Genomic DNA, 12,269 nt, shown 5'->3' with positions numbered 1-12,269 from the left:
GCTATGATGATCACCTGAACGCTGCCTTCCTGTCCTTCCTTCTTCGCCGACTCCGTCCACACCTTTGGGAACCCCTGGACCTGCTGGGCCTGGACCCCAACGTCTGGCGCCCGAACAGGGACCCTTAGGTAAGCCCCCCCATTCCCCTAGGTAAGCCCCACTCTCGGGACGGATCGGACTCCACCGTAGGAAGAGGGTGGATAGTCTTCGCCGACTCCGTCCACACCTTTGGGAACCCCTGGAACAGGATTCCACTAGGTAAACCCCGCCCCCCTCCATTGGGAACCCCACACTCAGGACGGGTAGGACTCCACCAGGGTGCTGCAGACCCCCTATAGAGGACAAGTAGGGTAGGAAGGTGGATAGTACAGACCTTAGATTGAGAAGATGTGCCATACTGAGTCCAAAGACAAACACTCCGTATTGATCTTTTAACACATATGCTTGCTAGCACAGGAGTTAAGGTACAGATTGGCTTGGCCCAGTGGCTGGCAGGCTGGCCAGGCCTTGGTACGGGCAGGTCACCCGCTGACTTCCCAGGCTCCCTGGCATGCCAGGCGGTGGTCTGAGGGAGTGCCCAGTGGAGCCACCTGGGCTGCCATGGGTGCTGAGGAGGGTGAAGACCTAGACCTCGAGGGACCTGGGGGCAGGTCTGGGGGTGACCGCCAGTGTGGGGCGGGGGGACATGGCTGTCGGGGGGAGGAGAGGGCGGAGGGGGCGGGGTCCCGGCCTCAACCCTGGGCTGTGGGCTGTAGCCTGTGGGGGACACAGCCCGGAGGCCCAGCAGGGGTCCCAGGGGTGCTGCCTGTCCTGTCCTGTGTCCCCCAGGGCCCTGGGGCTCCTCCTGCCGTGTCCGGGTTGGGGTCCCGGGCTGCCGAGCCCACCCCGAGCTGGGCAGCCTCTCATGCCCTCCCTCCTCCCTCCCGGCCCAGCCTCTCCCCTCCAAGGGCCCCCTCCGGAGCGCCCCAACAGCGGGCTTCTCAGGCCTAAAGTGGGGCAACCTCCTGAACAGCCCCATTCTGTTCCCCGAACAGCCCCCGGGGCCCGAGCGCTCGGGGCTGAGTGAAGGCTCAGCTCCCTGCCAGCCCCGGCCCCAGCCCCCGAGACCCCCCCTTCTCTGTCCCGTCCTGAACGGCCGGGCCGGGAGTCCACCAGGGACCAGGCAGGGGCCGCGGGCGCTGGAGGAGCGGCCACCTGGGGACAGTACCGCCGGCCCGGGCACCCGGTGGGTTTGGGGGCGCCTCAGAGGGGCCAGTGCAGGGAGACAGAGGGGGGACTCAGGGTGCCCCGCGGCAGCCATGGCCAAGGCGGTGGCCCCTGTGCCTGCCTCCCCCACACGTCCCGCCCTCGCCCACACCGCACAGACCACACAAGCATGGCTGGTTCAGGGGTTTATTGGGTCTGGGGGGCAGGGAGCGGCCAGGCCCAGGGCGGCCTAGTTGCAGTATCTCTCCAGCTGGTAGAGCGAGCAGATGCCGAAGCAGCACTCCTCCACGATGCCGCGCTTCTGCAGGATCTCCTCCAGGGCCAGGGCCTGCGGGCCGCCCGCGCCCGTCCCCACCGCCCCCCCTGACCAGAAGGACAGATGAGAACCTGCCGTCAGGGCCGCCCGGGGACCCCCACCCCGGCCCCGCCCCGAGCAGCCCTGGGGAGAGCGGGCCCTGCCTCCCTGGGTGGTCCCTGCTTTTTGCCATCGGCCCCCAGCACAGCCTGCCCCGCACCTGGGCCCCACAGGCATTCGGGCGGGAGAGGGGGGCACCCCCATGGCCAGGACCGGACCCCAAGACGACACGGCCGGGCAGCTGCCGTCAGAGGCACAGGGAGCAGGCGGGTGCTTGTTGAGGAGGGATGGAAGGCAGGGAGGGGACAGGCCCGCCCTCGGGTTCACCCACTCTCTGCCCCTGGAGCCGACGCTGGCCAGGTAGCCGGTCCCTTTAGGATGTGACCGAGGGGCGAGGGGTGGTGGCTCACCCTGCGTGTTGGGCAGCTCCCGGCGTTCCGTGGGATTGTAGAAGCCCCGATCTCCGCACACCATGGACAGCGTATCCACCAGATCCTCGCCGCACAGGTGCTTGTCCCCATCCTGAGCGGGGGCTGGGGCGGGCGCCCAGAGGGCCAGCAGGGCGAGCAGGGGCAGGAGGCGCGTCCACGGGGCCATGGCCGGGCGTTGAGGACTGGGGAGGGGTGGTGTCGATGCCAGTGAGGGGCCCGTGCCCGGCGGGGACCCCCCACCCAGTGCTCACCCTCCGGCGCTTTGAGGGAAGAGCCCGCATCCTGGACAGCCTGGACCCAGCAGCGCAGCGTCCCTGACTCACCTGCTTGCTGACGGCCTGTGGGTGCGGCGGGTCCAGCGGAGGGCGGAGGGCGGAGAGCGGAGGGCGGAGGGTGGAGGGATTCCGGGCCCGGCCTCCTTTATAGCCCCACCTGCCGGGACGGTTGGCACCCCAGGGGGTGGCACATGGCCCGGGGCGGTGGCTACATGTTCCGGACTATTTGCCCAGAGCAAAGTGTGCTGGGTGCCCAGGAACCCGCCCTGGCCGTCAGCACCTCTGGGGCCGCAGGGTCATTAGGACCTCAAAAGGGGCCTGATGGCCCCGCTGTCCCCACTCAGTTGAGGACAACGTCTCCCCGTCTCCCCGGCACCAGGCCATGTTTCCATATCAGCCTAGAGATCTGGGGGGCGCGGGGGCTCTTCCTGCCCAGCTCTGGGCTCCCCCCTCCCCAACCCCGCACCTCTGGTCTGCCCTCCAGAACCCGGGTGGTCCGGCCGCAGGGCTGGGACCGTGAGGAACATCTCCTGTGTGTGGGGACTAGGCATGTATGAATATGTTTGCTTCCCCCTCTTAGCGCTATGTGTTTTAAACAGGACCACCTCCCCTAGAAAGGTTGTTCCCCCAGGTTAGGGATTAACAGGACTAAGGAAGAGAATAAATCAGTAAATCCCCCTGGTGTTACAGAAATGCTATGTGCTACTTACGAAGAACTTGGACAAAGACTGTTGGCAATAAATTTGGGACTGGTTGGGCCCACATCCCCAGGGGTCTGCCCACCAGGGAAAGCACCAAAGCCTGTACCCCTGGAGACCCACCAACACAGGGCAGTCCCAGGGAAGGCAAGCAGCGAGGCTGGGCGGACATAACCTTTACTGGGTAGGATAATCTCCTTCAGTCTCTTCCTTGTAGCCTATCAGTAGAGCAGTGACCCTGGAAGAGCCCTTGTGATGGAACACAGAGATTAACCTAGACGACATTTAAATCAATAGAACTAGATAGAGACCGGATATTTGGCAAAGGTCGGGTAAGAAACAAGGAACTGTAGAACGTTACCCAAACCATACCATGGTGTGATTATAGAGGCATGCTTATAGGATCAAATGGTATAAATACAGATGTAACAGGACAATAAAGAGAGGACCTGGCTATGATGATCACCTGAAAGCTGCCGCCGTGTTCTTCCTTCTTTGCCGACCCCGTCCACACCTTTGGGAACCCCTGGACCTGCTGGGCCTGGACCCCAACGTCTGGCGCCCGAACAGGGACCCTTAGGTAAGCCCCCCATTCCTCTAGGTAAGTCCCAATCTCGGGACGGATAGGACTCCACCATAGGAAGAGGGTGGATAGTCTTCGCCGACTCCGTCCACACCTTTGGGAACCCCTGGAACAGGATTCCACTAGGTAAACCCCGCCCCCCTCCATTGGGAACCCCACACTCAGGACGGGTAGGACTCCACCAGGGTGCTGCAGACCCCCCTATAGAGGACAAGTAGGGTAGGAAGGTGGATAGTACAGACCTTAGATTGAGAAGATGTGCCATACTGAGTCCAAAGAAAGAAGACTCCGTATTGATCTTTTCACACATATGCTTGCTAGCACAGGAGTTAAGGTACAGATTGGCTTGGCCCCGTGGCTGGCAGGCTGGCCAGGCCTTGGTGCGGTCAGGTCACCCGCTGACCTCCCTGGCTTCCTGGCATGCCAGGCGGTGGCCTGAGGGTGTGCCCAGAGGAGCCACCTGGGCTGCCATGGGTGCTGAGGAGGGTGAAGACCTAGACCTCGAGGGACCTGGGGGCAGGTCTGGGGGTGACCGCCAGTGTGGGGCGGGGGGACGTGGCTGTCGGGGGGGAGGAGAGGGCGGAGGGGGCGGGGTTCCGGCCTCAACCCTGGGCTGTGGGCTGTAGCCTGTGGGGGACACAGCCCGGAGGCCCAGCTCGGGGTCCGAGGGGTGCTGCCTGTCCTGTCCTGTGTCCCCCAGGGCCCTGGGGCTCCTCCTGCCGGGTCCGGGCTGGGGTCCCGGGCTGCCGAGCCCACCCCGAGCTGGGCAGCCTCTCATGCCCTCCCTCCTCCCTCCTGGCCCAGCCTCTCCCCTCCAAGGGCCCCCTCCGGAACGCCCCAACAGCGGGCTTCTCAGGCCTAAAGTGGGGCAACCTCCTGAACAGCCCCATTCTGTTCCCCGAACAGCCTCCGGGGCCCGAGCACTCAGGGCTGAGTGAAGGCTCAGCTCCCTGCCAGCCCCGGCCCCAGCCCCCCGAGACCCCCCCTTCTCTGTCCCGTCCTGAAGCGGCCGGGCCGGGAGTCCACCAGGGACCAGGCAGGGGCCGCGGGCGCTGGAGGAGCTGCCACCTGGGGACAGTACCGCCGGCCCGGGCACCCGGTGGGTGTGGGGGAGCCTCAGAGGGGCCAGAGCAGGGAGACAGAGGGGGGACTCGGGGGTGCCCCGCGGCAGCCATGGCCAAGGCGGTGGCCCCTGTGCCTCCCCCACACGTCCCGCCCTCGCCCACACCGCACAGACCACACAAGCATGGCTGGTTCAGGGGTTTATTGGATCTCGGGGGCAGGGAGCGCCAGGCCCAGGGCGGCTGGGCGTGGGGGGCCTAGTTGCAGTAGTTCTCCAGCTGGTAGAGCGAGCAGATGCTGGTGCAGCACTGGTCCACGATGCCACGCTTCTGCAGGAGCCCCTCCAGGGCCAGGGCCTGCGGGCCGCCCGCGCCCATCTCCACCTCCCCCCCTGCCCAGGAGGAGAGACAGGGATCCGCCGTCAGGGCCGCCCGGGGACCCCCACCCCAGCCCCGCCCCGAGCCAACCTGGGGAGAGTGGGCCCTGCTGCCCAGGGTAGTCTCTGCGTTTTGCCACCTGCCCCCCGGGCCACCCCACACAGCCTGACTTGCTCCTGGGCCCCACAGGCATTCGGGCAGTAGAGGGGGGCACCCCCATGGCCAGGACCGGACCCCAAGACGACACTGCCGGGCAGCTGCCGTCAGAGGCAGAGGGAGCAGGCGGGTGCTTGTCTGAGGGGGGCTGGAAGGTAGGGAGGGGACACGCCTGCCTTCGGGGGTCACCCACTCTCTGCCCCTGGAGCCGACGCTGGCCAGGTAGCCGGTCCCTTTAGGATGTGACCGAGGAGCGAGGGGTGGTGGCTCACCCTGCGGGTCGGGCAGCTCCCGGCGGTCCTTGGGTGTGTAGAAGAAGCCGCGCTCCCCGCACACCAGGTACAGAGCCTCCACCAGGTGCGAGCCACACAGGTGCTGGTTCACGAAGGCCTGGGCCGGGGCGGGCGCCCAGAGGGCCAGCAGGGCGAGCAGGGGCAGGAGGCGCGTCCACAGGGCCATGGCCGGGCGTCGAGGACTGGGGACGGGAGGGTCGATGCCAGTGAGGGGCCCGTGGCCGGTGGGGACCCCCCACCCAGTGCTCACCCTCCGGCGCTTTGAGGGAAGAGCCTGCATCCTGGACAGCCCGGAACCCTGGGCCTGGGAGACAGCCCCTTCCCGGATGGGCAGCCCGACCCAGGCATGCAGCAGGGACCCAGATGGGCAGCGTCCCTGACCCACCTGCTTGCTGACGGCCTGTGGATGCAGCGGTCCGGAGGGCTAGGCTGGGGGCTGCCGGGCCCGGCCTCCTTTATAGCCCCACCTGCCCGGCCGTTGGCGCCCCAGGGGGTGACAGATGGCCCGAAGGCTGAGGCTGCACTTTCCAGACCATTTGCCCAGAGCCGAGTGTGCTGGGTGCGCAGAAGTGTGCCCTGGCCGTCAGCACCTCTGGGGCCGCGGGGTCATTAGGACCTTAACGAGGGGCCTGATGGCCCTGCTGTCCCCACTCAGCTGAGGCCAGCGTCTCCCCGTCTCCCCGGCACCAGGCCATGTTTCCACATCAGCCCAGAGACCTGGGGGGCGCAGGGGCTCTTCCTGCCCAGCTCTGGGCTCCCCCCGCCCCCACCCCCACACCTCTGGTTTGCCCTCCAAGTCCCTGGGTGGTCCGGCCGCAGGGCTGGGACCATGAGGGACATCTCCTGTGTGTGGGGAGCCGATATAGCGTTAAGCCTTGGACTGACCCGTTGGCAAAGTCACAAGCAGGTCTTCCGAGTCTTAAACAACCCAATCTGAGAGGTGGCTGCCGATTTACATGTGAGGTCCTTTAAAAAATAAAAATGGGGGAATTTGCTGGAAGCTGGTCCACCCTTGCTGCTTGACACAGTCACTGCAGGGAAGAAACATCTGCACAGCTTATGTTTCAAGGGACCGAGCCTATATGAGATATGTGTGCTCCCCCTCTTAGCGCTATGTGTTTTAAACAGGACCACCTCCCCGAGAAAGGTTGTTCCCCCAGGTTAGGGATTAATAGGACTAAGGAAGAGAATAAATCAGTAAATCCCCCTAGTGTTACAGAAATACCATGTACTACTTATGAAGAACTTGAACTAAGGCTGTTGGCAATAAATTTGGGACTGGTTGGGCCCACATCCCCAGGGGTCTGCCCACCAGGGAAAGCACCAAAGCCTGTACCCCTGGAGACCCACCGACACAGGGCAGTCCCAGGGAAGGCAAGCAGTGAGGCTGGGCGGACATAACCTTTACTGGGTAGGATAATCTCCTTCAGTCTCTTCCTTGTAGCCTATCAGCAGAGCAGTGACCCTGGAAGAGCCCTTGTGATGGAACACAGAGATTAACCTAGACGACATTTAAATCAATAGAACTAGATAGAGACCGGATATTTGGCAAAGGTCAGATAAGAAACAAGGAACTGTAGAACATTACCCAAACCATACCATGGTGTGATTATAGAGGCATGCTTATAGGATCAAATGGTATAAATATAGATGTAACAGGACAATAAAGAGAGAACCTCGCTATGATGATCACCTGAATGCTACTGTGTCCTTCCTTCTTCGCCAACTCTGTCCACACCTTTGGGAACCCTGGACCTGCTGGGGCTGGACCCCAACATATGGCGCCCGAACAGGGACCCTTAGGTAAGTCCCCCATTCCCCTACATAAGCCCCCCTGCACTTGGGACGGATAGGACTCCACCATAGGAAGAGGGTGGATAGTCTTCGCCGACTCCGTCCACACCTTTGGGAACCCCTGGAACAGGATTCCCATAGGTAAGCCCCCCCATTGAGAACCCCCACATTCGGGACGGATAGGACTCCACCAGGGTGCTGCAGACCCCCCTATAGAGGATAAGTAGGGTAAGAAGGTGGATAGTACAGAACTTAGATTGAGAAGATGTGCCATACTGAGTCCAAAGAAAGAAGACTCTGTATTGATTTTTAGATTAAGAAGATGTGCCATACTGAGTCTAAAGAAAAGAGACTCCGTATTGATCTTTTACCACATATGCTTGCTAGCAGAGGGGTTAAGGTTACTACCAGTCAGACGGAACGTTTTATACAAGAAGTATGTCCATGCTTTTCTGAGGAAGGAAGGGTAAATGCAAAGGCATTGGAGAAGGTAGGCCCAAGGAGCCTTATCCTTAACCCCACTGCAGCCTTTCCACCCCGGGAAAGTGGAGGATTGGCAAGCTCTCCCTGGAGTGATAGATCAGGACTCAGGTAATAGTGGAAAGCGCCAATCCTACTCTTAAAATGGATACAAGAGAGCATTTGGGGTTTTTCTTTTTAAAGCCTGCTTTGGATTGAGTAAATGCATTTTACTTAGTTTTAACACATCAAAGTTAGCTCTTGACACAAAGAGAAAAACTGACAATTCCATTAATATAAACCTTTTCTAGAAAAATTAAAAAAAGAGGAGAAACCAAGATGGCGGCATAGGTAAACCCCGGAAATTGCTGCCTCCCACAACAACTTCAAAAATACAACTAAAAGACAAAACGGACATCATCCAGAACCACAGGAAGGCTGGCTGAGTGGAAATTCTACAACTAGAAGGAAAGAGAAAAGCACACTGAGACTCAAAGGAGGTGCGGAAGTAAAGTGCAGAGGTACAGAGGTGCGCAAGGAAAGGGCTGGCAACTGAGGACGCGATTGTCTTTTTCAATCGGGAGGGAGTCTCAAGCTCCCGACTGCTCTGAACTCCAGTTCCAGGCGAGTCTTTGGGGACCCAGACTCATACAGGGAGAAACTGGACTGCCTGGCATTGGGCAGAACTCGAGGGCGGCTTTCTCTCAGAGGTGCTTGCAGTGATTACCGGGACACTGAGACACAGGGCTTCTTAGGGTAGGACTGAGGAGCAGCCATAGCTGTTTGCTCCGCCCTGTTGATTCCCTGAGACCCCGTCCCACCCAAGCTGTGCGCAGAGGCTTTTGCATATGAATGCCCTGGCCCTTTGCAACCTGAAAATTACCTAACAAACTGCAGCTGGGTCAGAGAGACTCAGAACTTCCAAAAGAAGGCCCAAGGCCCCACAGCAGCTTGCATTGCTTCACAACTGGGCCTCATCTGGGCACCTCCAAACCCCAAACAAAGAAGAGGAATCTGCAGATCTCTCCATAGCTCCTTCTGGGTAGCCTCAGGCAGAGGCTAAATTAGCACCTCCTTAGAGATCCAAGAGCCAGTGTACCCAGTGGTCAGAGTGGGACCATCCAGATTACAACTCCTCAGATCCATAAGGGACACACTCAGGGGGCAGACTCAGTGAGCACCAAAGCCCCACTGAAGCAAGTCTTGCACCAGGAGGGGTGTCTCCAGCACAGAAGTTCTCCCACTGCAGACACAGCTGATTCTCACTGCCATTTGGCCTGGAGGTCAATTCCTCCCAGTGATACCTACAACAATCAAGGCTTAACTACAACAAGACTGTGCACAAAGCCCACAAGGGGGTGCACCAAGAGTGTCCACCTTAGGTAATTGGGGAGGCTGAGCCACTGGGCCCTAGAGGACACTTAGCACAGAAAGCTACTCTATCAACACAGGGAAGCATAAAAAATGCGGAGACAAAGAAACAGGTCACAAATGACAGAAATGGAGGAAAGCAAACTACTGGATCTAGAGTTCAAAACCAAACTTATAAGGTTTTTCAAGAATTTTATAGAAACCGCCGATAAATTAAGTGACACCCTCAAGAAATCTAGTAAGACCCTTGAGGTTATGAACAAGGATCAACTAGAAATTAAGCATACACTGACTGAAATAAAGAATATTATACAGAATTCCAACAGCAGACTAGAGGATCGCAAGCATCAAGTCAAAGATTTGAAATACAAAGAAGCAAAAATCACCCAACCGGAAAAACAAAAAGAAAAAAGAATAAAAAAATATGAAGATAGTGTAAGGAGCCTCTGGGACAACTTCAAGAGTACCAACATCTGAATTATGGGGGTGCCAGAAGAAGAGAGAGAGCAAGATATTAAAAACCTATTTGAAGAAATAATGACAGAAAACTTCCCCCACCTGGTGAAAGAAATAGACTTCAAGTCCAGGAAGTGCAGAGAACCCCAAACAAAAGGAACCCAAAGAGGACCACACCAAGACACATCATCATTAAAATGCCAAGAGCAAAAGACAAAGAGAGAATCTTAAAAGCGGCAAGAGAAAAACAGTCAGTTACCTACAAGGGAATACCCATACGACTGTCAGCTGATTTCTCAACAGAAACTTTGCAGGCCAGAAGGGAGTGACAAGAAATATTCAAAGCGATGAATAGCAAGAACCTGCAACCAAGATTACTTTATCCAGCAAAGCTATCATTCAGAATTGAAGGTCAGATAAAGAGCTTCACAGATAAGGAAAAGCTAAAGGAGTTCATCACCACCAAACCAGGATTATATGAAATGCTGAAAGGTATCCTTTAAGAAGAGGAAGAAGAAGAAAAAGGTAAAGATACAAATTATGAACAACAAACATGCATCTATCAACAAGTGAATCTAAGAATCAAGTGAATAAATAATCTGATGATCAGAATAAATTGGTGAATATAATAGAATCAGGGGCATAGAAAGGAAGTGGACTGACTATTGTCGGGGGGAAAGGGGTGTGGAGGTGGGCGAAGAGACAGGACAAAAATCATGCACCTATGGATGAGGACAGTGGGGGGAGGGGGTAAGGGCAGAGGGTGGGGTGGGAATTGGGTGGAGGGGAGCTATGGGGGGGAAAAAGAGGAACAACTGTAGTCATCTGAACAATAAATATTTAATTTAAAATAAAAACAAAGAAGGGGGAGAAGAATGTTATATGTTAAATTTTTTTAAAAATGCAATGCAGAGGGTTGTACAGCAGCCAAAAGGCATCGGGCCTCCTAATAGCCTCTGCCGACTCAGCCTGGTAGAAGGATACACAAACCAGACAGGAGTTTTACCAGATCAGCAATGATGTGGGGAAGAGGCTGTGTTTCGTATCTTTCCAGAAGCAGCAGTGCAGACAATTTGGGCACCAGAGCGTTATGAGCGCCACCACAACGGACCCAGAGAACCTCCTTGTCCCATCGTTCCAAAGACTTAGCGTTGCCCCGATGACAGAAAAGCGGAAAAAAGAAGAAAAGGAAGGCTGTGCAAGGGACCGAGGTGCCAACATGGGGTCAGCTGAAGGAGTTAACAACTGAGGCCCAGCAGATGGTGGAAAAGCAAGAAGTGGAAGCTCCTCTCTCCGCCCAGGTCCGAGGAGTCTGAGTAGATCAGCCAAAGAAACTTTCATTGAGCAGAAACTCACCTCTTGCTGTTTGCATTGCCGTTGTTTTATTATTCTTACTAGTTTTAAAAATGTTATGTGTACGTTTTGAAATGTTCTGGGTTTTGCACTGGCATTGTCTGGTTACTGTTTTAATAGCCAGAGTTCTGTGCTTGATGCTTAAGTTTTACTTTCATTATGGTAGCTTTTTGTTCTTGATGCTCAAAAACTGTCATTATAGTAGCTTAAAATGTAAAAGAAGGGTGAGATGTGGGGAGCCGATATAGGGTTAAGCCTCGGACTGACCTGTTGGCAAAGCCACAAGCAGGTCTTCCGAGTCTTAAACAACCCAATCCGAGAGGTGGCCGCTGATTTACACGCGCTGTCATTTAAAAAATAAAAATGGGGGAATTTGCCGGAAGCCGGTCCACCCTTGCTGCTTGACACAGTCGCTGCAGGGAAGAAACATCTGCACAGCTTATGTTTCAAGGGACCTGGCGTATACGGCATATGTGTGCTCCCCCTCTTAGCGCTATGTGTTTTAAACAGGACCATCTCCCCGAGAAAGGTTGTCCCCCAGGTTAGGGGTTAACGGGACTAAGGAAGAGAATAAATCAGTAAATCCCCCTAGTGTTACAGAAATACCAGGTACTACTTACGAAGAACTTGGACCAAGACTGTTGGCAATAAATTTGGGGCTGGTTGGGCCCACATCCCCAGGGGTCTGCCCACCAGGGAAAGCACCAAAGCCTATACCCCTGGAGACCCACCGACACAGGGCAGTCCCAGGGAAGGCGAGCAGTGAGGCTGGGAGGACATAACCTTTACTGGGTAGGATAATCTCCTTCAGTCACTTCCTTGTAACCTATCAGTAGAGCAGTGACCCTGGAAGAGCCCTTGTGATGGAACACAGAGATTAACCTAGACGACATTTAAATCAATAGAACTAGATAGAGACCGGATATTTGGCAAAGGTCAGATAAGAAACAAGGAACTGTAGAACGTTACCCAAACCATACCATGATGTGATTATAGGGGCATGCTTATAGGATCAAATGGTATAAATATAGATGTAACAGGACAATAAAGAGAGAACCTCGCTATGATGATCACCTGAACGCTGCCACCGTGTCCTTCCTTCTTCGCCAACTCCGTCCACACCTTTGGGAACCCCTGGACCTGCTGGGCCTGGACCCCAACATATGGCGCCCAAACAGGGACCCTTAGGTAAGCCCCCCATTCCCCTAGGTAAGCCCCACTCTCGGGACGGATAGGACTCCACTGTCGGAAGAGGGTGGAGAGTCTTCGCCGACTCCGTCCACAGCTTTGGGAACCCCTGGACCTGCTGGGGCTGGACCCCCACACCTGTGCTCCATGCCCACCCCGCCCCCACAGCAGCTCCCCTGGGGCCCCCAGCACCCCGAGTGCTGTGCGGAGGG

General features: G+C 57.0%; 2 protein-coding genes across 2 annotated transcripts in view; both read right to left on the bottom strand.

Annotated features, from left to right (window-relative positions):
* Window positions 1-1,378: 1,378 nt before the first annotated feature.
* LOC132242351 (insulin-like) lies at window positions 1,379-2,285 on the bottom strand. The gene is made up of 2 exons (XM_059711253.1): window positions 1,972-2,285; window positions 1,379-1,569 (listed from the first exon to the last, which is right to left on the bottom strand). The coding sequence occupies exons 1-2, from the start codon at window positions 2,156-2,158 to the stop codon at window positions 1,436-1,438; spliced, it is 321 nt and encodes a 106-aa protein (XP_059567236.1). The 5' UTR covers window positions 2,159-2,285; the 3' UTR covers window positions 1,379-1,435.
* A 2,557-nt stretch (window positions 2,286-4,842) lies between these two features.
* Window positions 4,843-12,269, bottom strand: part of LOC132241847 (insulin-like) — a 394,596-nt gene continuing 387,169 nt past the window's right edge. Inside the window, exons 2-4 of the mRNA XM_059710817.1 lie at window positions 5,822-5,861; window positions 5,416-5,618; window positions 4,843-5,001 (exon numbers count right to left, since the gene is read on the bottom strand). Of these exons, the coding sequence (XP_059566800.1) occupies window positions 4,868-5,001; window positions 5,416-5,602 (321 nt within the window). The 5' untranslated portion in view covers window positions 5,603-5,618; window positions 5,822-5,861 and the 3' untranslated portion in view covers window positions 4,843-4,867. The remainder of the gene's footprint in view (window positions 5,002-5,415; window positions 5,619-5,821; window positions 5,862-12,269) is intronic.

The sequence above is a fragment of the Myotis daubentonii genome, chromosome 9, assembly GCF_963259705.1.
Source record: "Myotis daubentonii chromosome 9, mMyoDau2.1, whole genome shotgun sequence".
In the NCBI taxonomy this organism is placed as follows: Eukaryota; Metazoa; Chordata; class Mammalia; order Chiroptera; family Vespertilionidae; genus Myotis; species Myotis daubentonii.
This window is presented reverse-complemented; position numbering and strand designations above follow the sequence as displayed.

Bases quoted from the DNA above. Each gene is read 5' to 3' on its own strand.
- LOC132242351 (XM_059711253.1), bottom strand. From the start codon at position 2,158: ATGGCCCCGTGGACGCGCCTCCTGCCCCTGCTCGCCCTGCTGGCCCTC. The intron at 1,570-1,971 runs GTGAGCCACCAC...CCTTCTGGTCAG, and splicing joins GGAGCTGCCCAACACGCAGG to GGGGGGCGGTGGGGACGGGC.